General features: G+C 40.2%; 1 protein-coding gene across 3 annotated transcripts in view; it reads right to left on the minus strand.

Annotated features, from left to right (window-relative positions):
- Window positions 1-25,571, minus strand: part of LOC124802406 (serine palmitoyltransferase 2) — a 420,470-nt gene that overhangs the window by 54,047 nt on the left and 340,852 nt on the right. For all 3 annotated transcript variants that reach the window (XM_047263163.1, XM_047263162.1, XM_047263161.1), the window contains exons 5-9: window positions 20,925-21,070; window positions 12,248-12,466; window positions 3,402-3,565; window positions 3,163-3,324; window positions 2,934-3,060 (exon numbers count right to left, since the gene is read on the minus strand). In XM_047263163.1, coding sequence (XP_047119119.1) covers window positions 2,934-3,060; window positions 3,163-3,324; window positions 3,402-3,565; window positions 12,248-12,466; window positions 20,925-21,070 — 818 coding nt within the window. The remainder of the gene's footprint in view (window positions 1-2,933; window positions 3,061-3,162; window positions 3,325-3,401; window positions 3,566-12,247; window positions 12,467-20,924; window positions 21,071-25,571) is intronic.

Consider the following 25,571-nt stretch of genomic DNA (forward strand, 5'->3'; position numbering starts at 1 on the left):
ACACAGTACGATGAAAACATTTACACATTAAATCTTCTCACAAGTTCAATACAGTAAGCTGTGTTAATAGTCACAGATGTCTGCTTTGCTGTGAATACCAAGCTTCTTCAGATGACTCTGAAGAACTTTGACTTGCCATCAATGACATGAACTTAAGTTTTCTTCATCACGTAGGACCCAGATGTCAGGAGAATAGTTACAAAATGAATATAGTTCCTATGAGGTAAATCTGTGCAATAGCAATTAGGCACCCATGTAGATGTTTGCTAACACCAAGCTTAGCAACTTCCTTCTTCTCTGGGTAGCTTCAAAAATGGTAACTTTTGTTGGTGTAATTTCACTGAATACCTTAAATATCACTTTTGACCAGTGTTAAGTTCTCTACGAATCCATATGTGGACCTCAATATGTGCATTGTGCCAGTGTTGCTATACAGCACGCACTGCAAGATATTCTCACATAGTTTATGACATATATTTACCATACCACGCCAAACAACAGCTATAATAACACCACATTTACTCACTACAGCTGGGTGAAAGCATACAAATTCAAAATAAAAATTGTGTGAAGAATCACTCCTAAAAAGAAAAGACAGATAAAGTATTAACCTTTTCACTGCTACATATGAGCTCTTTGCGTTCCATGCTCAGGCTGCATTTGTTACGGATGTACTGTTGCCAAATGCTGAGAGATGGCATTCCGGCTGATACAAAATACTTATCTGAATTTTCAAAAACCATCATGCGAAAAAATTTTATTTTTGCTCCTCTTATAGTCCGAGATCTTCACTCGATAAAGAACTGAATTTCTTTCCATTATCCACCATACTTACTGTGTTGCATCAAATTAAGTAAAACATTGTGCAAAATTTAAAGACTCTGCAGATGTAAAAACACATTGTGTAAACTTTGCGTATGGTTGATTTTAGCTCATACTTTGCAGTGAATGAAATGTAGAGAAGATATTGGAATTCTATTGAAATATTAGAGCAACAGCATTTTGTTCTCAAGTTATTGGGTTTTATATCCAAAGGACAGTGGTTTGCAACAGGCCCATTCACGTCCTTGCACACTGTGAATCGTGGTCATAACAATCGTCGTATCTCAAACAATTCAAGATACTGAAACGAGGTTTTCTGTAAATGATGGCATGCAATGGGGCACAAATGTTGTATGATAAACACTTGAAAGTTTTTTATTCACCAAGATATGGAAGTAACTCTTCTGCAGCAGTGAGACATCAGCGGCTCAGGACACATTCACATGTCCATTGCATTATAGGAAAATCCAAGCTGTGCAAGTATGCATGTCCACAATACTTGGGGAACAGTGTAGCAGGATGTGTACGCCTACAGCAGCAGAAGGGTTAATAACAACGCTAAACAACATAGTGAGGTACGCCGACTGGATCACAAACTATAAAATCAATTTTGAGCCATATTCATTTCTCACATATTAGTGTCATACAAAACTCACCACATAAAAATGGGTTGTTTGCCTCTGTTGCTATTGAGCGTGAAATGCAAATCATAGACATTTTTGTGGAGCATCATTCAACAACAGTGACGCACTTTATACTCTCCGAAGCAACGAGCAGTAGCTGATGCAAGGGAACACAGCCATTTCCAGGAGCCAGCAAGTGGGCCCTGGAGAGCCCTGGCAGAAGCAGTGTTCAAAGGCAGACAGTCTGCCAAGAAATCTATCACAAAATGTCACTGGACTAATTGTTATTACCAATGTGTCAGAAAGTAGCTGTGCTACCATTACACTTAGGACTTCAGCACTGAGATGAAAGGCATTATAAAAATTAAGGCAATGAATGGTTTCAAAAGCAAGACATCACATTCAGACGATGCACTATTTATCGCTGGACCACGGGTGTCGACAACTTGAACAGAAGACAAGACGATTTCCTCCAGGAGTTGCAATGGCCTACAATGTTACCTTGTCAAACAGCTTTTCATGATCAACAAAACTGTAATGAGTTCGAAAGCTAAATTCTCTTCTTTTCTCAGTTACTTGTGACAAAGTGAAAAACAATCACAACACGACCCACATTTTCCAAAATTATTTTGTACCTCTAACACAGTGCTTCCCCTATCGGTATTAACACCTTGTTTATAATTTTAGCATCCAGTTTGTAGGAAGAATTTAACACACTTATTCTTCAGTAGTGAGCGCATTGTGTTTTATAACCTCCTTCATAAGTAGGGCATACGAAAAGCTTCATTCTATTCATCTGGCACATCTGCTTGACCAACAAACACTCAAAACAATTGAAATTCTATGGTTTACCTGATAGGCAAATAGTTAATCAGCTCTATATTTATATTATCAGTGCCGTGTGACTTTTTGTTTCTTTATCACTTTCACAGTTCTCCCACTGTTATAAATCTATATAGTCATTGGTTTTAGTGTTTACTTCTGGTTCTTCTTCATTATCAGTCCATGCACATTTAAAGTACTTTACCATTTTTGAGAAATTATATTTAGTTGTAAAGTATCTCACTCTTGTTTATTCAAGTGCTTCATAATTTTGTATGCTTTGTCTTGTCTTCCATTCTACTTCACCAACATGTCAACCCCAATTTTCCCATTTAATTTTTGATATTTCTTTCTTTACTAAAAAATGTTCAGAAGGTAACCATATGTACAAATTAATTTGTGACACGAACGTAAAATGACTTCATTCCACGGCATTATGAGTTGTCATGCAAAATGATCCATTGAACTAACTAAGCAGATTTACATTTATAACCCTATCTGCAATTCATATTTTTAAGCAATGACTAGGTTTCCAGATATGCCTCCTTTACATATTTTTAGTTCGCTAATATAGTATTTCCTTTTTAGAATATTTCTTTAATACAGGGACTTCAACAAAATTTGATTTCTGATGCACATATAGTAGAGTGTATTAAATTCTCTCACCTTCACTGCTGCCATCTTCTCCCATTATTATTTTCATTGAGGTGAGTATCTGCTGAATAACAGGTGGTGACATTGATGCTGCATAACATGCAGCATGACTGTGCACACGAAGATAACTGATAAGTTTCTGCCAATGAAAATATAGAAATTGTATTACAAAACAGCATTTTCGATTTATGGATTGATGCTTCCTTTCATCATTTTTTACTAATAAAACAGATAATCTCACCTTTGATCCCGCTATATACCCTCCAGCAGAACCAAAACTTTTAGTGAATGTCCCCATGAGAATATCAACATCTTTTGGGTCACAGCCATAGTAATCTAACACCCCTCTTCCTCTTTCTCCCATCGCTCCTATACTGTGTGCTTCATCCAAGTATAAGTAAGCCTAAAAATTGACAATAACATGAACATTTTTGTGAAAAATGTAAAAAGAAAAATATTTCAAAATTAATAATTTTATACCTTGTATTTCTTTTTCAATCTTATGATTTCTGGCAGGTGTACTACTGATCCCTCCATGCTAAAAACTCCTTCCACGACTATCAATATTTTTTTCCATGGTCTGTATGTTCTAGGCTGTCCATAAACAACGGCATCTTCCAGCAACTTTTCCAAGTGTTTCACATCTGGGAAAAAAATTAAAATAGTTTGTTTAGAAATAATGAATCAAAGCAAGTCTCAAAGTCAAACTTTTCAGCTCATTTTGATGGATTTGAAGATAATGAGTCACTGAAATATACCAATTTAATCAAAAATTGTATATGTTAGATACATTAAAATAGTTTCCCCACATGACAAGGACTGTACCATGAATTAATGCTTTCTATTTTGGCCAATATTCTGACAAAGACATAGACTTTTGTGGCTTAAAACTTTCTTTGATTAAATATGATTGCAACTGCTCTGCATGAACTGACTCGCAGCTGTCATATTTATCTTCATCAACATGGAAGTCCCTTTCATTGTGAGGCCTGAATGACATTTCATCCAAACCAACCTTTCTCTATCAATCCCTCTCCCCTCTCCGAAGAAGGCTCTAACAGCTGCGAAAATTGGAAAGTTAATTTGACTTCTATATGGACCTACCTGGAGTACTTGGAATTTTGCATCCTGAAGGAACATAATGGCCAGCTATTCTACCTTCTTAAAGTTGCACAAGTTATTTTCATTGTCTTACAAAGGTAAAGGGACATGAGCACTTTAACAAAATTACCACAGTAATCCACAGGTAATTAATTTGGTAATAAAAATTTCTAGAATGACACACTTGAAGCAAATAGATGGAGGAACAGAGGAGATTTTGGTGTATATGGGGCAAATGGAAATTGCAAGAGATGTTTGCTTGCAAATAAAAGTAAATAAATACATATGGATTGTGATGGATTTTAGTGCATCTGTCAAGTACTGACGCAGAAAGCAAAAATATCAAGGGAGGTAACTTTCATAAAATTGTTTTCATACAAAAGTATGTACAAAACATATTTTATACTAGCTCAGTGATTTTCGCTACAAAGAAATTTTCCAATAGCAACTTGAACTTCTTAAATTAGGGCAATTTCATCTCAAATCATACAGGTCAAGAGCGAATGTCTAACATCATTATTTCAAAGTTATCTGTAGAAGAAAAAAAAAAAAAAACTATATATATATATACATATATATATATATATATAGAGGGAAACATTCCACGTGGGAAAAGTATATCTAAAAACAAAGATGATGTGACTTACCAAACGAAAGTGCTGGCAGGTCGATAGACACACAAACACACAAAATTCAAGCTTTCGCAACAAACGGTTGCTTCATCAGGAAAGAGGGAAGGAGAGGGAAAGACGAAAGGATGTGGGTTTTAAGGGAGAGGGTAAGGAGTCATTCCAATCCCGGGAGCGGAAAGACTTACCTTAGGGGGGAAAAAGGACAGGTATACACTCTCTCGCGCGCGCGCGCACACACACACACACACACACACACACACACACACACACACAAGCAGACATTTGTAAAGGCAAAGAGTTTGGGCAGAGATGTCAGTCGAGACGGAAGTACAGAGGCAAGGATGTTGTTGAAAGACAGGTGAGGTATGAGCGGCGGCGCGCTCATGCTCACACACACACACACACACACACACACACACACACACACACACACACACACATATCTGCACATACACAGACACAAGCAGACATTTGTAAAGGCAAAGAGTTTGGGCAGAGATGTCAGTCGAGACGGAAGTACAGAGGCAAGGATGTTGTTGAAAGACAGGTGAGGTATGAGCGGCGGCAAATTGAAATTAGCGGAGATTGAGGCCTGGCGGATAACAAGAAGAGAGGATATACTGAAGGGCAAGTTCCCATCTCCGGAGTTCTGACAGGTTGGTGTTAGTGGGAAGTATCCAGATAACCCGGACGGTGTAACACTGTGCCAAGATGTGCTGGACGTGCACCAAGGCATGTTTAGCCACAGGGTGATCCTCATTACCAACAAACACTGTCTGCCTGTTGTAATGAATCTGGGAGATGTTATTTTTTTACCGTATTTGTCGATACTGAATTGTAAATGTTTTCTTATATTTTTTGTCAGAATTTATTATAATTTGCCTTATTATATGTTAATTTACTTCTGTTTTTGAGAGAAGCATATTGATTACTATTAGTAAATGTATCGAAGAATAGCAAAGAGACTGATTACAAGTGGAAGCTTGTGTGTTGTGTAAAATATCTTTGACATTGGAGTCGTCTTTGACTATACTCAGTCGGCAGTGAACTCTTGGTGTGTGTTGACGGAGGAACAATGTGAAGGTCGCCGTCATAAATAATTTTGAATTATGTTACTATTTTTTTTGTATTAACTATAAAAAAGAAATTACATTTGAAGAAATGGTATTTGAAACACCAAAATGAGGCAAACACGTTGAACCACATCTTTTCTGCAGCCGACAAAGATGCATTGTGGAATCATACTTAGACAACTGAAGCCAAGACTAATATCGCCTTGCAAACGTCTAACGGAAAAGGTACTGTCACGAAATATGGCAAATTTAAGTAAATAAAAAATAGTGACCATATTTTCAACTTATGTCTTAGCCAGGATGCCATATTTCACTGTGTCCATTCATGCGAATGGACCGTTTGTTGCTGGTCATTCCCACATAGAAAGCTTCACAGTGTAGGCAGGTCAGTTGGTAAATCACGTGGGTGCTTTCACACGTGGCTCTGCCTTTGATCGTGTACACCTTCCGGGTTACAGGACTGGAGTAGGTGGTGGTGGGAGGGTGCATGAGACAGGTTTTACACCGGGGGTGGTTACATGGGTAGGAGCCAGAGGGTAGGGAAGGTGGTTTGGGGATTTCATAGGGATGAACTAAGAGGTTGCGAAGGTTAGGTGGATGGCGGAAAGACACTCTTGGTGGAGTGGGGAGGATTTCATGAAGGATGGATCTCATTTCAGGGCAGGATTTGAGGAAGTCGTATCCCTGCTGGAGAGCCACATTCAGAGTCTGATCCAGTCCCGGAAAGTATCCTGTCACAAGTGGGGCACTTTTGGGGTTCTTCTGTCGGAGGTTCTGGTTTGAGAGGATGAGGAAGTGGCTCTGGTTATTTGCTTCTGTACCAGGTCGGGAGGGTAGCTGCGGGATGTGAAAGCTGTTTTCAGGTTGTTGGTGTAATGGTTCAGGGATTCCGGACTGGAGCAGATTCGTTTGCCACGAAGACCTAGGCTGTAGGGAAGGGACCGTTTGATGTGGAATGGGTGGCAGCTGTCATAATGGAGGTACTGTTGCTTGTTGGTGGGTGTGATGTGGACGGACGTGTGAAGCTGGCCATTGCACAGGTGGAGGTCAACGTCAAGGAAAGTGGCATGAGATTTGGAGTAGGACCAGGTGAATCTGATGGAACCAAAGGAGTTGAGGTTGGAGAGGAAATTCTGGAGTTCTTCTTCACTGTGAGTCCAGATCATGAAAATGTCATCAATAAATCTGTACCAAACTTTGGGTTGGCAGGCCTGGGTAACCAAGAAGGCTTCCTCTAAGCGAACCATGAATAGGTTGGTGTACGAGGGGGCCATCCTGGTACCCATGGCTGTTCCCTTTAATTGTTGGTATGTCTGGCCTTCGAAAGTGAAGAAGTTGTGGGTCAGGATGAAGCTGGCTAATGTAATGAGGAAAGAGGTTTTAGTCAGGGTGGCAGGTGATCGGCGTGAAAGGAAGTGCTCCATCGCAGCGAGGCCCTCGACGTGCGGAATATTTGTGTATAAGGAAGTGGCATCAATGGTTACAGGGATGGTTTCCGGGGGTAACAGACTGGGTAATGATTCCCGGGGTTAGAGGAAGTGGTTGGTGTCTTTGATGAAGGATGGGAGACTGCATGTAATGGGTTGAAGGTGTTGATCTACGTAGGCAGAGATACATTCTGTGGGACGGCCGGGAAGACTGGGTTTGTGAATTTTAGGAAGAGGCAGAAGGTAGGGGTGCGGGGTGTTGGTGGGGTCAGGAGGTTGATGGAGTCAGGTGAAAGGTTTTGTAGGGGTCCTAAGGTTCTGAGGATTCCTTGAAGCTCCGCTTGGACATCAGTAATGGGATTACCTTGGCAAACTTTGTAAGTAGTGTTGTCTGAAAGCTGACGCAGTCCCTCAGCCACATACTCCCGACGATCAAGTACCACGGTCGTGGAACCCTTGTCCGCCGGAAGAATGACGATGGATCGGTCAGCCTTCAGATCACGGATAGCCTGAGCTTCAGCAGTGGTGATGTTGGGAGTAGGATTAAGGTTTTTTGAGAAGGATTGAGAGGCAAGGCTGGAAGTCAGAAATTCCTGGGAAGTTTGGAGAGGGTGATTTTGAGGAAGAGGAGGTGGGTCCCACTGTGACAGAGGACGGAACTGTTCCAGGCAGGGTTCAATCTGGATAGTGTCTTGGGGAGTTGGATCATTAGGAGTAGGATTAGGATCATTTTTCTTCGTGGCAAAGTGATATTTCCAGCAGAGAGCACGGGTGTAGGACAGTAAATCTTTGACAAGGGCTGTTTGGTTGAATCTGGGAGTGGGGCTGAAGGTGAGGCCTTTGAATAGCACAGAGGTTTCGGATTGGGAGAGAGGTTTGGAGGAAAGGTTAACTACTGAATTAGGGTGTTGTGGTTCCAGATTGTGTTGATTGGAATTTTGAGGTTTTGGGGGGAGTGGAGCTGGAAGTGGGAGATTGAGTAGATGGGAGAGACTGGGTCTGTGTGCAATGAGAGGAGGTTGAGGTTTGCTGGAAAGGTTGTGAAGGGTGAGTGAGTTGCCTTTCCGGAGGTGGGAAACCAGGAGATTGGATAGTTTTTTGAGGTGGAGGGTGGCATGCTGTTCTAATTTGCGGTTGGCCTGTAGGAGGATGGTCTGAACAGCCGGTGTGGATGTGGGAGAGGAAAGACTGAGGAGTTTTATTAAGGATAGGAGTTGACAGGTGTGTTCATTGGCTGAGTTGAGGTGTAGGTGAAGGATTAGGTGGGTGAGGGCAATGGATTGTTCAGTTTGGAACTGGTATAGGGACTGATGGAAAGAAGGGTTGCAGCCAGAGATGGGAACTTTAAGTGTGAGGCCTTTGGGGGTAGTGCCAAATGCCAGACAAGCTTGAGAAAATAAAATATGGGAGTGTAATCTGGCTAGGGCGAAGGCATGTTCGTGGAGGGAATGTAAATAAAACTTAATGGGGTCGTTGTGGGGATGGTGTGAGGGTGACATGGTATTAGACGGTGGAGAGTGCAACATGAGGCTGAAATGAAAATGAAAATAAAAATATATGGGGAGAGATAAAGGTGAACTGGAAAGCAACTGGAGATCTGGTGTGAAAAAAGGTGAAAAAGTGTTGGTTATAACTGGGCTTGTTGATCCTGTGGTGAACTTGGGTTGGTAGACAACGATGCCCACAAAGGTTAGGTGGTTGTGTTGCCACCAAAACACATTAAAAGGTGGAGCAATTTGGGAAAATTTCGAAAAAACTGCATGCAAATGTATTAAAAGGAGTGGTTTTGTGGTGGCAGATTGTGAAAATGAGGCTAACAATTGTCTGACGAAGAAATAATGACGTTAAAACCTGTGGGAAGCGGCTAAAAAAGATCAGTGATGTGGGAAAAACGGAAACGGAAAAAAAGGCGAAAGTTATTAGAACTAGCCAAAATGGCTGTTTAATAGCTGAAAGGAATTGTTTGTGAAGTGGAAATGGTGGATTTTATAGCAGCGGTAGTGTTGAAAGCGGAAAAATTTTTTTGGTTATGGTTTGGAAGTGGGTTACGTATTATTGAGTATATACAGGCGGGATAAAATTGTATGGTAGATTCGGTAAAGAGGAGGAGGTGAATACAAAGTGAAACTACTTGCAAAAACAGAAAGAAAAAATAAGATGACAGGAAAGATTTCGAAATGCAACAGTGACAATAACAAACGTAATTGTTGGGTTCAAATCAAATCAGCAACAAACTGTCCATTCGCATGAATGGACACACGCAGACAGTGTTTGTTGGTAATGAGGATCACCCTGTGGCTAAACATGCCTTGGTGCACGGCCAGCACATCTTGGCACAGTGTTACACCATCCGGGATATCTGGATACTTCCCACTAACACCAACCTGTCAGAAATCCGGAGATGGGAACTTGCCCTTCAGTATATCCTCTCTTCTCGTTATCCGCCAGGCCTCAATCTCCGCTAATTTCTAATTTCAATTTGCCGCCGCTCATACCTCACCTGTCTTTCAACAACATCTTTGCCTCTGTACTTCCGCCTCGACTGACATCTCTGCCCAAACTCTTTGCCTTTACAAATGTCTGCTTGTGTCTGTGTGTGTGCGGATGGATATGCGTGTGTGTGCGCGAGTGTATACCTGTCCTTTTATTCCCCTAAGGTAAGTCTTTCCGCTCCCAGGATTGGAATGACTCCTTACCCTCTCCCTTAAAGCCAACATCCTTTTGTCTTTCCCTCTCCTTCCCTCTTTCCTGGTGAAGCAACTGTTTGTTGCGAAAGCTTGAATTTTGTGTGTATGTTTGTGTTTGTTTGTGTGTCTATCGACCTGCCAGCACTGCCATTTGGTAAGTCACATCATCTTTGTTTTTAGATATATTTTTCCCACGTTTCCACAAGAAACCTCTCAAAAACTAAAATATTTTGGTTTTCCAGTGATTTTTTTTTAAAACTTACAGAACTATCTAAATGAGGGTATTTGTGAAAGTGTCATAAAAAAGGAAACATTTTAAAAAATAAAAAAACTAGAAGCGACAGCACATGTCTGGTGTTTTATCCATTTTGGTTATAAGGAGTAGAATTTTGAGAGACCAATTTTTAAATTTGGGTTCTCCTTTTCCATAAGAAGATATGTTTCTCACTTCTCTTACTGATCTTGTCATATGTCTCGGTATCTTTTTAACTTTTTCACCATAACATCAGCCTGATTAAGACTTTTCTGGCTGCAGTCTAAGTCCTCACTTACGGAATAGTCCAGAGCAATATTAAGCATATCATCTCGCAATAGATGCCCGCAGTAGGAATCTGGGTGTGTCAATTTTCCATTCTTTATTTTTGAGCTTTTGAAATTAAATAATGTGAGGAAGTTTATATGTATTTCTGTATCTGCTTCTTGGAGTAGCTACCTGGTCTCAGTGTCCGTATATGTACTTTCTCACTATGGGTGGCTGCCGAGGCAGCAATGTTTAGGTTTTGAAAACCTACATCACACTGGGAGCACATGTCTCTATCTTCAAGTTCTGCACCAGGTGCATCTACATTATACACTTCAAAAAGTTCTGAAGATGTTGCTTGTTTCAGGTTGTTCTACTTTTCTTTGTACATACCATTTTCTTCTTGTGCTTCTTATCTTGGCTGTGTGTTTAGGGGGATGTATTAGGGATCACAACAGAAGTGCTACCATCATTCAGGTGGGTTATCACTATATTTCTTGTATAAGTGAGTATAGCAATTCCTGCACAATGCATGTGATGGTAACACAGTTACTTGAGGACCAAGACATTTCTACAATGCCTCTGACACATTCCCGACAATTGTGAAGTGTTTTTCACTTGTCTTAAACACCACCTTCTTGTGTCTTTTTTCACAGTCCAGAAACCTCACTCTTTCATTACTGTATTTCCTCACTGACACTGTACCAAACAAAAAGTTCAAATCAAACATAAACACCCTTTGCAGAATAATGCATGTGCAAGTTCTCACTTATTTGTTGTAAACAGAAAAAAAGCTGGAAACAGTGTTGCTACATACATATTTTACACTAGAAATTCAATGATACGAAATACGCAGAATGTTGAAAAATTTCTAACACTTTATTCAGAAAAATACTTCCCACTTTGATTACAGTAACTACTAACATATTAAACAAAGAATATGGAAATGAAGTCCCATGCTTCTTGACAGAGCATAGGGGAATGATGCAGGGGACCCGCACCACGATACTAGGCAAGGTCCTAATGGAGGTGGTTTATTTATGTTGAAAGGAAGCCCATATGTGAGTGAGTGAGTGAGTGAGAGAGAACTAAATTTGAACACATAATGAGGGAGCTTTAAAGCAAAGGCATTCATGGTGATGAATTGACATGTCTTCTATGATTTGAGATAAAATTACCCATTATGACTTAGGAAACTACTAAATAAGTAGTACAACCATTTAAGTTATACAAAAGAAATTCCAGGACAGAATAATGACACTATTTTATAGTTGCTACTCACTGTATAGCAGAGATGATGAGTTGCAGATAGGCACAACAAAACGACTGTCAAACAAAGCTTTCAACCAAACAGGCCTTTGTCAGAAAACACACACACACACACACACACACACACACACACACACACACACACACACACACACACACGAGCACAGTCTCTGCTTGCCAAGGCCACACTAGTCACATTTACAATTTAAATTTATTTGAGAAAAGGTAATGACAGTATAAAGGCTACAGTACACAACCATATTCTCAAATGAGTACGGTCATTTGATTAAAATATAAAGCATTAAGAAGCATCCTGATGCCAAAGGCGTTTGGATACTTCCAAGTACAAAGTTGTGGATAATTAGAAACCCACTACTAGTTCCATTGTGATGGATTGCAGTTCCAAGTTTACATAGACACTTCACTGAATATTTCATATTTCTGTATCACCTAATACTTGGTATTGTAAAACCAACAAAAACTGCTGAACTGGGCAGTTAACCTGACTCTCAGACAGAGGAGTTGCACAGAAATTAAAATCTCAAAATTACATAATATAATGCCGGATATACTGCAAGACTCTATCTTAACAAAAGACAGGGAATCGTTTTACGTACTGTTGTGTCTGAAGACTCTGATGGTGGCACCAGAAAGACGTAAACCCAAAATAAGAGATGCGTGGTTTTTCTCATCACTGAGCACCAAACATCCTTTTGATACAATACTGGGTAAATTAAGAGCGTTAGTTGCAAAGCCCATCCCAAAAACAATGGCATCTTCTACTCTGAGAAACCTGGCTGTTGTTTGCTCCAGTTCCACGAGCAATGGTGTTGTACCTGTAACAGATGGTGATCATTAATAAACACAAAAGCAACAGAGTACCTTTGAGAAAATAACTTTCAGCACGCTTTCTACAGTCTTACTACGAAAATAGGTGAATGTGCCAGATGTAACACAATGGTTCTAATATTTTGAGTATTTACAACGATTAATCAATATAGTATTTTTTTCTTAGACATTATGAAAAATTTGTAGAGATTTACAAGGCAGGTCAAGTCTTGTTACCAAAAATGGCCAAGACTAAATTAAGATGAAGGCAGTGAATTGACAACACTTGGTATTAAACTATTTTGTAGCAACAAGAAAGAGTTCTATCTAATTCAAAGTACAAGCTGTAATCAAAAGTAGATACTCATTATCACCAGTACTGAGGTGTAAACTAGCTCACATCCATAGCAGAATACTACACATAAACCCCGAGAAATGCTAAATGATCTAGAATGAATAGGCAGCCAGACCAGAAACGAGATTTCCTAACTAGAAACATGCAAAGCGAAAAGCTTTAAAAAAAATGGATTTTCAGGACCAACTGATCAAAAGACTCGGCCCTTCAACCCGAGTATGCCATTTAAACATAGAAGGCATTAGCCGAGCTAAAAGCAAGTACCTATCTAAACTCCTTGTAGATAATGATATTGACGAAGTTCTAATCCAGGAAACCCATGCTCCAACTGAGGAAGGCCTGCGTGAAAGAGGTGGGATCCATGGCTAAAATCTTATGGGTGCTACACATCACAGTATGTATGGTGTTTCCACCTATGTGAGGAGCAATGTCGAGCATGCTCGTCTCATTTCCACAAATACAGAAAACAACATCCATTATGTCTCTACACAAGTAGAGGAGACCTTTAGAAATAATATTTACAAGCCACCAAATGTGCTGTGGCCACTGGATATTCTGCCAATTACTGCCCACCCACTTATTTATGCTGGAGGTTTTAATAGTCACCATGGTCACTGTAAGTATGCACGCGACGGCGAGTTTGGTATTGCGCTCAGTGATTGGGCTGAAAACGAAAATCTGTACCTGGCTTATGATGCCAAGGATTTAGGAATGTTCAGATTAGCCACTTGGTGAAGAGATTACAACATGGATCTCTGCTTTGTGTCCCAGGACTGCAGAGGGCACCCAGTGCCTATATCCAGAGAAGTCATATCTAATTTCCCACACAGCCAGCACAGGCTAGTAATCCTCAATATGGGGTTCTGTGTCCCAATAAAAATCTATCCCATAACCCAGATGGGACTTCTACAGGGCTGAGTAGTGGAGTTTTGCTGACCACCTACATAAATACATCTGTTTTATTCCACCAAAACCTAAAAACTACGCTCAATTCGTCGGAGCTGTTCTTATTGCTGGTAAGAAGTTTATCCCTCGTCGGTACAGAAAGGAATACATTGTGAACAACTTTATTAACTGTACAGCAAAACTGGCAACAGTGATATTGCAGACGAGCTCCTCCCAAGTCTTGACGCTGCTAGAAGAGTAAAACGTGAGAGATGGTGGAAAATGTAAAATTCAGACATTCACGTAGAAACGCATGGAGACTTCAGCGTAAACTTGGTAGTGCCTCCAATATATCGGGGGGGCAGAAACCATGTATTTCAGATAACCACATCGCTAGCCTTATAGCTGAAACACCAGATCATCCCATGACAAACAACATACTTCCAAGTAAAACAAGAACTCACATCTCTAAAAGCTCAGAGCCCAAACAAATCCAATTTCTCTTCACCATTTACACTGACTGAACTAGATGAGGCCTTGAAAAAAAATTAAACATGATAAAGCACCTTGTCTGGATAATGGATAATATACATCCAGAATTTCTGATCAACATGGGTAATGGTGGGAAAAAATGGCTGGTCCACTTCTCCAACATCCTAGATAGTAGATCACTGCCAAACGATCTAAAGAGAACAAAAATAGTGGCAATTTTGAAACCAGATATACCAGATGACCACCCTCAAAAGTTTCAGACCAATTTCCATTTTGAGCTGTATTTATAAACTCTTGGAGCAGCTCATCTACACTAGAATTAGTGGCTTCATTCTCGAATATATCTCAGCTGAGCAAGCGAGTTTCAGGCCACAGAGAAGTTACTGCGACCAGGTACTGACCCTAACAACTTTCATAGAGGCTGGTTTCCTAAAAAACGTGAAGACATCTATCATTTCATAGACCTAACCACGGCATATGATAAAGTCTGGTGAGAAGGGATAGTATACAAATTACTAAAAACAATCTGATGCCAAAAAACTGTAACTCTCATCAACACCAGGATAAACAATAGATATTTCCATGTTTACTTGGGAGAAAATGTGAGCAAGGAGAGGAAATTAAGTAATGATCTACCACAGGGCTCCGTCTTAGCCCCTCTATTATTCCACTTAATCTTCGATCTCCCCAATACCAGGTCAACAAAATTCTATTATGCAGACAATATCGCTCTTGCCCATATAACCCAGGACCTTGGACAAGCGGAGACAATTCTCCCAGATGATATAGCCATTATGAGCGCCTATTTTAGAAAGTGGCGACTTAAACCCAGTACAAGTAAACCTGAAGTATGTGATTTCCATCTGACAAACAAACAAACTAATGCGAAGCTCAGAGTGAAACTTAATGGAAACTCTCTTTGCCATACCAAGTCCCCTAAGTGCCTTGGTGTCACCCTTGACTGCTCCCTTTCATATAAAAAACATCTTGAATATACTGCTGCCAAGATAAGTCGTAACAATATTATTCAAAAATTGTATGAAATGACATGGGGAGCTTCAGCAGATACCTTGTGCAAATCCTCCATTGCGCTGGTCTTCTCATCAGCTGAGAAGTGTATGGCTAAACAGCTGCCACACCAACTTTATCAGTGTCCAGCAGTTAATAAATGGGGCAATCTGACCAACACTGATTTATTGGATTCCTCTGCTGAGCAACATCGATCCATCTGCAATCTGCAGAAGCGAAGCCTTGCTTAAGAAATACCACAAGCTAAAGGAGAACCTGGAATCACCCAAACACGAAGACATACCATGTTTACGACAAAATAGACTCGGTTCAATAACCCCACCATTTCGACAAGCAAAACAGCTAGATGCCAGTGATACCAGGATGAGAGGCCTGTGGGACCAGAGCTGTCTATTTACTGAAAATCCTGAACAGCTTGAGTGGTTCTGAAAGTATAACTATGATACTGCTGGCACAAAACTCAACAGGAAACTGTGGGTCAAATTTAACAGTGCTCACCCTGGGCATGGTTGATGTGCAGACCCTCTTTACAAATGGCGTGCAACACAAGTCTCCAGTTTGTGACTGTGGGGTTCCGAACCAGACTATCAGTCACATTAGGAATGAATACCCCCTGTGTTCCTACCAGAGGAGTTGGAACGACCTCATGAAAGCTGATGATATGGCTCTTATATGGATTAGGAACCTAGATATTGACATTTAGTTAGCTTTATATGTAGTTTTGTATGTTCATATTCCTGTTACATATATATTATTTCTAATACCATATACCTGTAATTTTAAACTACATGTGAGCCATGAAAATAAATAATAATAAAATCACCAGTGCTACGACCTTCCAGGATTATCAAAACTGTGAAACACGTGTACTGTATATCAAAAGTAAAATAGTAAAGAAGCAACAGAAAATGAGATCTGGAGCAGTGATAGTAGTACAAATAGTTAGGTAAATGACACTGTTACCAGATAATAGTTGTGACAGAAATGATGACATACTGAAATCAATGACCACCATATTCAATGATTATTTTCTCACAATGTAAATAAATATTGCACGTGCCAACAAAGAACTACATACAGTTGTATTAGCTTTAATCAAGCAGACTTTGTTTGCACATCCAACCAGTTTAAAACTACAATTACTAACAAAATTAGCGAATATTATGACAACGGTAAAAATGGATACAGTAATTTTTTGGCTACAATACTGTTTCTAATGTAATAAACTGATATGCTCACTCTGGATCTTTCTTCATTAACTACTTTTCAGACGACTTTTCATAAAAGATCTGTTACAGAGGAAAAAGATAATTTGATCTAAAATATAAAAAAACAGAGAAAGAAAGAAAGAGAGAGAGAGAGAAGAAGAAGAAGAGTCCTAGCAGAGCTTAACAACAAAAATCTTTTTTACTGGCACATTCCATGACCTTGCCATGGCTTTTGACTTTGTGAGTCATAAAATTTTACTCTGAAAAGTAAAATGTTGCATTAAAGGCATCCAACTAGCATGGAGGCAGTCTTCTTTCGTAATAAAAAGCTTAAACGTGCACTCACTAGTTGCATTTCTGAACTGAACTAAACTCAGAAACGAATAACCATAAAATATGGAGTCTCACAACGATTAATACTGGGATTATTCCCATTCTTAACAAACATAAGCCACTTCTTGATGACCTGTACAGACTGTTCAAAAACTGTCACACTTACCGATTATCCAGGCTTTCTAATTAATGGCCCGCATGATAGCTCAATAGGTCTACAATTGGGTCACAGTAAGGGCCTATCACACAGATTCACTCTCCCCACAATATCAAAAAAGCGGAAATAAACTAATGGACTGTTTGCCGATGATCCTGTAGTCTACAGGAAAGTAGTATCACATGAAAGTTGTGAACAAATCTACATCTACATCTACGTCCATACTCCGCAAGCCACCTGACGGTGTGTGGCGGAGGGTACCTTCAGTACCTCTATCGGTTCTCCCTTCTATTCCAGTCTCGTATTGTTCGTGGAAAGAAGGACTGTCGGTATGCCTCTGTGTGGGCTCTAATCTCTCTGGTTTTATCCTCATGGTCTCTTCGCGAGATATACGTAGGAGGGAGCAATATACTGCTTGACTCTTCGGTGAAGGTATGTTCTCGAAACTTCAATAAAAGCCCGTACCGAGCTACTGAGCGTCTCTTCTGCAGAGTCTTCCACTGGAGTTTATCTATCATCTCCGTAACGCTTTCGCGATTACTAAATGATCCTGTAACGAAGCGCGCTGCTCCCTGTTGGATCTTCTCTATCTCTTCTATCAACCCTATCTGGTACGGATCCCACACTGCTGAGCAGTATTCAAGCAGTGGGCGAACAAGCGTACTGTAACCTACTTCCTTTGTTTTCGGATTGCATTTCCTTAGGATTCTTCCAATGAATCTCAGTCTGGCATCTGCTTTACCGACGATCAACATTATATGATCATTCCATTTTAAATCACTCCTAATGCGTACTCCCAGATAATTTATGGTATTAACTGCTTCCAGTTGCTGACCTGCTATTTTGTAGCTAAATGATATAGGATCTATCTTTCTGTATATTCGCAGCACATTACACTTGTCTACATTGAGATTCAATTGCCATTCCCTGCACCATGCGTCAATTCGCTGCAGATCCTCCTGCATTTCAATACAATTTTCCATTGTTACAACCTCTCGGTACACCACAGCATCATCTGCAAAAAGCCTCAGTGAACTTCCGATGTCATCCACCAGGTCATTTATGTATATTGTGAATAGCAACGGTCCTATGACACTCCCCTGCGGGAGTGGGGGGAGAGGGGGGAGGGGGGAGGGGGGGAGGGGGAGAGGGGGGAGGGGGAGAGGGGCAGAGGGGGGGAGGGGCAGGGGGAGAGGGGGGCGAGGGTAGAGGGGGAGGGGATAGGGGGGAGGGCGGAGGGGGGAGGGGGCGAGGGAGGAGGGGCGAGCGGGAGAGGGGGGAGGGGGCGAGCGGGAGAGGGGGGAGGGGGCGAGCGGGAGAGGGGGGAGGGGAGGGAGGGGGAGAGGAGGGTGAGGGGAGAGAGGGGAGAGGGGGGTGAGGGGAGAGGTGCAGAGGTGGAGAGGGGGGAGGGGGGTGAGGGGAGAGGTGCAGAGGGGGGAGGGGGGAAGAGGGGTAGGGGGTGGGGGAAGAGGGGGAGGGGGTGGGGGAAGAGGGGGAGGGGGTGGGGGAAGAGGGGGAGGGGGTGGGGGAAGAGGGGGAGGGGGGGGAGAGGGGGAAGATGACTTTGGCGCGAACTGTGCCCTCCGCCACACACTGCTTGGTGGCTAACGGAGTATATAAGTAGATGTAGAAACACACATATACTTTAATAATGATAAATTAAATGAAATGCAATGTAAATGTCTACACCTACATATATATTCTAAATGCTGGTCTAACAGTGCATGGTAGACAATGCGCTATCCAGATACATTACATCTGTGCATGTAGGTGACTAACGGATGTGCACAAACAGTGTGGTCAAGAGAGCAAATAACACAATTATTTAAAAGGTTCTTGAACTCGAATTTGTTTTATGAGCTATACAGAACTGTTACAATCCTACCTTAATGTCCCTGAATTCCTTCAATGTCTGCTTTATAAGAACTCCAGATGCTAACGCAGTCACTACTAGTGCATTAGTTGCAGATTGCTTTACAGATGTGACCCATTTCTCCCGAATCCTCCCAACAAACCTAAGTACAGTAGTCACCTCATCACATCCACAAATTACTTGTTAATGGTAATTCTGCTGAACTACTATTTGCCCAATCACATTACAACAAACACAATATAGATACAGATTTTTGCCTGAGTTTAGAGTGTATTTGAGATTCCTTAAGATTTTGCTACAAAATTAAAATCACTTTTCTAAATCAGAGTTACAAATTATCTGATTATCCAGATTCTAGTCTTGAACATATGTGATAGTGGCAATCAAGTAGTAATGTTCGAACATAAACATGTCTCTTTCTTATGGCACGTAGGTAACTGTTGTTTTACAATAAGGAGAAATGAGCTCATGAATGTTAAGCTAACAATAGCAGGAAAAATATAGCTATTTAATACAACTGAGGGAGGAGCAATTTACCTGCTAGTTTTGTGACAAAGTTAACTAAGTAAGAACAAACATTTGACAGCAGTTTAATTATAGTTATTAATCAGTACAATTTCTAATTACTACTGCCCAAAGTTAATATACGAGGGCTATTCAGAAAGTAAGGAATGTTTCATGTGACGCCACTAGGCGTCAGCCAATCGCATGTATTTTGGTATGTGTGTGCTCGGCAGCTCAGTCAGTATCCATCCATGACAGCGGGAAAGTCTCTGCACATCTGGTTTTTTCGATATGTGAATTTGAAATGGAGGTTGCAATTGAAAATCCTGCCAGTTGTGAGGAGCAGTCTGTGAAACAGTTTTGTTGGCAAAAAACCTAAAACCTATAGAAATTTATCATGAATTGTGCGAAGTGTATGGAAACAACATAATGAGTGAATGTTCTGTCCAGAAATGGTGTATTCGGTTTAAAAATGACCAAACCAAAGTTCATGATGAAGAGAAGAGTGGGCACCTGAGCATTTTCTGTCCAACTTTGCACAGCCTTAGAAGAGCAGTTCAAAACAAACGCTGAGGAAAGCTGACGTCCAAAATTTTGTTTTTGCATGACAATGCCCGACCTCACATGGCAAACTGCACTAAAGAACTCCTTAATTCACGCAAATGGGAAATTTTCCCTCATCCGCCCTACAGCCCTGATCTTGCATCAAGCAACTTCCACTTGTTTCCCAAGATGAAGAACTGACTTGCAACGCAGTGCTCTGATGATGACGCGGAACTCCAGGCGGGCGTGACTCACTGGCTAAGTCTCAGGCGGCAGAATTTTACGACGAAGGTCTTTCAAAGCTTGTCCACCGCTATGATTTAAGTACCTCAATGTGTGGTGACAACTTGGAAAAGTAGTATGTCAGTCGCTCTTTCAGATGTACATAATAAAATGTATTTCTTGTACTTCTTTGTTTTTTTTTTTTAATGCAAAATGTTCCCTACTTTCTGAATAGCCCCCGTATAACTTGTCTCCTTCCACATCACCTAAGATGGTTTTTATTAGGGAATCTATGAAACATGATGAATCATCCGGAAAGAGAAATTAAACAGCCTGGAGTTTAATTAATGCTTCAGTTTATTAATAAAAAATAAATAAAAACAGACTAAACTGTTACAATATTATGAGAAGGAAAGTTGCTACTTACCATATAGCGGAGATGCTGAGTCGCAGATAGGCACAACAAAAGATGACGCGCGTGTGTGTGTGTGTGTGTGTGTGTGTGTGTGTGTGTGTGTGTGTGTGTGGGCGCGCGCGTGCACGTATTGTTGACAAAGGCCATTGGCCAAAAGCTTTGTGTGGGAAAATCTTTTTGTTGTGGCTATCTGCGACTCAGCATCTCCATTATATGGTGAGTAGCAACTTTCCTTCTCATAATACTGTTACATTCCATTCTGGATTTTCCATTGTTAGACTAAACTGATACGTAGGTTACAATAAATCTTGTATCAATGAACTAATAGCAATGATACAATTCTCGTAGCTGTTCATTAATGAATGATTTCCAACAGACATAAAATGAAACAGCTCGTACCTAACAGTACGCATTAAGACAACAGGACATATTATTATTAGTGTACTATACCTATCTCTTGTACAGGACTGCATGTGGAGATGCCACATTCATTTATAGACTTCTCAGCAGCATCAGCACATGGGCCTGTTTTTTCAGCAAATCCTAGGTAATTGTAAGAGCCCAAATTTAGGCACTGTGTTTCAGAACCTGTAAACCTAAAAATGTTATGATTATTGATTATTTGCTCCATTATTGTAAACAAACAAGAACACAAATTAACTGCACAATTACACAAAAACTGGTCAGAATAGGAAACATGAAAAAGCAAATGTGAGAAACAGACAATGAAGCCACACCAAATTGCTAACAATTCATGAAGAACATATTAATAGTAAGAGGCATCATCTGAATTCTAGGTTTATGGCACAAAAAATATGTAAGTCTTGCAGCACATTCAAACACCATTAACAGGATGTATGAGATGATCATATTGTAAGAAGTAATAGGTGCATGTAAGTAAATGTTAGTTGGAATCAGTGAATGAAATGCATATTGTAAACTTCACAAGCAGTCTAAAAGGAATGCAAAATGTGTTCAAATGGTTCAAATGGCTCTGAGCACTTTGGGACTTAACATCTGTGATCATCAGTCCCCTAGAACTTAGAACTAATTAAACCTAACTAACCTAAGGACATCACACACATCCATGCCCGAGGCAGGATTCGAACCTGCGACCGTAGCGGCAAAATGTGTGTACAACCCCCCCCCCCCCCCCAAAAAAAAAAACACAGATGCCTTATTTAAAAGTATGACCTTAAAATACTCACTTCCCAGACCCTCTCTTCTCAAACATACATAAAATTCTCATCCTCTTTTGGGCAAGCAGACCATCAAATTGGAACAGGAACAGGAGGAGGAGGAGATGGAGGAGAGGGAGTAGATTAGTGTTTAATGTCCTGTCGATGAATAGGTCATTAGAGATGGACTAATTGGAACACACAATTTGCTTAAGCACCTGGTTTGTACCATTACTGTATCTGTAAAATTACTCCTAAAGGAACCAGTCCAACTGAAATGTTTATTGAGATTCAATCCAAATAAATAAACATAGGATGCAAACAATGTCTTCAATTACATCAAAGCACACACACGTAATTTTGTTAAAATTTTACAATTCTTTTCTTAATGTCTTGCATTAACTGCTCGATTTTTTATTGTATATGATCTTTCTGTTTTTGGATCTATGGTCACAATTATTGTACTATTTGTTCCTCAATATGTTCCTAATAAAGCATTTAGCAAGCATTAAACAGACCATAGGGGCTACTTCTGCTTCCATTCCACTTGTTGAGATATTTCTCACTAGTTGGTATTTTAAACATGAGTTGTTGCATCTTTTGTTAACAAGATCCATTAACTAGTATATCATGCTTCCTATTAAAGAATTATCCTCTAAAAGAAATATTTTGATTTGACTATATGATGTGTCACCCCACATTTTAATATCATGTGAATGTAAAAGCTTTATAAAACTTTTTATCTTTCATTAAAATCCTTTTTAGCTGCGATTTGCTCGAATTAAATTCTTACACACTGTACGTGAATGAGAACAACCACTGTTCTAGTTATAAATTTCTTCTAATCATCTCAGAAACATTCACCTCAAAACGCAGAGCAAATGATGATGATGATTGGTTTGTGGGACGCTCAACTGTGCGGTCATCAGCACCCGTACAAAGTCCCAATTTTTACATGGTTCAATTTTTTACACAATCCAATCAAGCCACTGTCACGAATGATGATGATGATGATGATGATGACAACACAAACACCCAGCCCTCAGGAAGAGAAAATCCGCAACCCAGCTAGGAATTGAACCTGGGACCCCGTGATCCAGAGGCAGCAACGCTCACTGGACCACAAGCTGCGGACAGCAGAGCAGATGTAAATGCTTAGCAATATTACTATAATATGATGCATTCAAGCTGTTTGAAACTCTTGCTTCCTGTGGAGGAAGGAGGTGCTCAACATCTAATTAAAATTTCACATTTCTCCAGATCCCAATATTCTGCTTACAGATAAACCCATTTAAGCTATTAATTTAGATGAATGATAAAGAAGTGCATAATATAATGACCTGAACTGAAAACTGTGTCATTACAGCCTGATGTTTCTACCTACGCTAAGTAGCCTGCATCTGGATTTCTACCTGAGGCACAGTTATCCAAGGGGCCCACATCATCTTGTGCTGGATATGTCTAGAGCCCTTCTGCAATGTCTCCTTCTGTCTAAGATTTATCATCTCCATCTACACTCCACTAACCACCTAATGATTTGTGGCACAAGGTACCTCTGGCACCACTTAACTGATCTCCCCCCTTCACTGTTCCACTTGTGAATTATATGTGGGACGAATGTTGTCAGTAAACTTCTGTATCAGCTCTATTTTCTACAATTTTCTCATTGTGATCATTTTGCAAGTCTTACGTGAGATGAAGTAATATGTAAGAAAATGAAACATCTACAGCCATTGTTATTTCATCTACTGCATGGCTACCAGATCTTTTCCTTCAGTGCACAATCTTCAGGACTTAGCTAAAGGGGTTAATACCATCCACATACACGATGCATCAGTGGCCAACGTAACTGGTTAATGCACACTACCTGTAACTGGGATGTTGTCTCTCCAACCATCAGCTATCAACTGAGTCAACCGATTGTCAGAGAGATAACATCACAGCTGTAGGCAGTCTGGGTAAACCAGTTATGTTGGCCACTGATGCATTGTGTATACGGGTGGTGTTAACTCCTTTAGCATCAGCTAAGGCCTGAAGATAGTAGACTGAAGCTCCAAAACCGGTAGCCATACAATAAATGACATCATAAGAATGGCTGTAGGGTTTCATCTTTTTACGTAAGGCAACGGTCAACATTCCTCAGACCTCCGATCACAAGGATGGACAAGCAAAAACTTGAAGTAATATGGTTTCCAACTCTTCCTAATGACGAGACTGACATTATAGTATGTGTAAAAATTAGTTAGCGACCTTGAAGCTTCTCTGTGTATTTACCCTTGTTGCAAATCTGTAGATATGTAAAGATGGATTTTTTCCTTAATAGTTTCTAATCCAATCCAAAAGTTACCATCACTGTCAGATTCTTTGGATTCAGAAGAACAATCAGTTACATCATTTGTTGAAAAATATGACTGAAGTGCCACACCTGCTGACGTATACAGGTTAGGACTGTTGCATTAAGAATCTGTAGCAGTGTTATCACTTATGGTGACAGCAAATAAGTCATCCTCACTGTTTCGTATTGTGGGTATTTCAGTTATTCTCAGTGTAACCAAGGTGTTGTGACATTTTCTTTGCCGAACATATGTCGATAAAAATACAGTGATGAACAGTAAGACATAAAGTGAAAGCTAAACTAGCATAACAAGATCACAATAAACACAGTATTCAAACACAAATTAGTGGCCACAGCTGTGAAAAGCTACCGAGATATGGAGCACAAAATCTGGTGTATGCTGAAACTCCTCAACAGCACTCAGGTATGTGGACTGGTTGTGGGTATATATTTGTTATCAGCACTCAGGGTCGGCAAGGAAGTAGCACTGAAAGAAAACCCAGAGGCCACACTTAAACTCTTCAACTGCACCTTGGGAAGGCAGAGTACGACGAGTTAACTTGACAACAGCAACCAAACAGTTAATATTATACAGATACCGAGACCATAGGCTGACTAAGTCTTGGAGCACTACCTCCCCTCCCTCCCCCCCTTTCTCCCATAACATCATCACTTTCTATAAACATTCCCTATCTGTTAAGTAATGTATCCACTGATGCAAAATTTTTTTTGAAGATTAAAACTGCATGGCCCTTATCTTTCAGCAGCAATATTCTAATGGAATAAGGTTATCTAATGAAGACTCAAAAGATGGGTACAGAAAGAAGAAAGCTCCAAGGGACATTAAGAGTCATATTTTGATAGCCTAAACTGTAAAAGCAAAGGGTTCAGGATTGGGTCATACAATATATACAGTTCTAATCTCTCTGCACGCTTAGTATGGATTATTATTACATTATGTTGAATATTTTAGAGATCTTGACAATTTTCATTTGAGAAAATGATGTTTCATTATATGATCAATGATAGTATCAAAAATCGTATAAAATCTTTAGTTTCTCGAAGAAGTTTACTTTGAAGAAGGGTATACAAGAACATTTTCATCACCTCCTAAAAAACAGTTATAATATTACACCCATGAGAAAACTGGGTACTTAATACAACATATCTTCAAGACAAACTGGGTCAACCAAAGTTTACAGTATCATCCATTGGCTTCAACCCATGACGTGACACTTGCATTATGTGAAGTCACTGTGGTGTGGTCTCTGAAATGAGATTGTGTTTCAAGCGGCATGTTTAAGTAAGAAGTGGCGCATTCTAGTGTGAGATGTTTGTATTTCTAAACTGTTTGTGAGTGATGATAGTATGGCACTGGACTTAGTGCAGTGTGTTACTTGTGTTTTGGAAGTTTGCTTCTGTTGGCTTGTCTGGGCACCATTATAATGTCGTTTGTTATTGGCTCTAATCTGCCTTCGGTTTGGAAATTGTTATTCATTGTGTTGTCAATGGTTTGAAATTGACTGTAATTCTGTTTTTTGTTTGATGCTAGGTATGGATCTTTTTTCCCCCCTAAGGTAAGTC

This window comes from Schistocerca piceifrons, chromosome 6, assembly GCF_021461385.2.
Source record: "Schistocerca piceifrons isolate TAMUIC-IGC-003096 chromosome 6, iqSchPice1.1, whole genome shotgun sequence".
In the NCBI taxonomy this organism is placed as follows: domain Eukaryota; kingdom Metazoa; phylum Arthropoda; class Insecta; order Orthoptera; family Acrididae; genus Schistocerca; species Schistocerca piceifrons.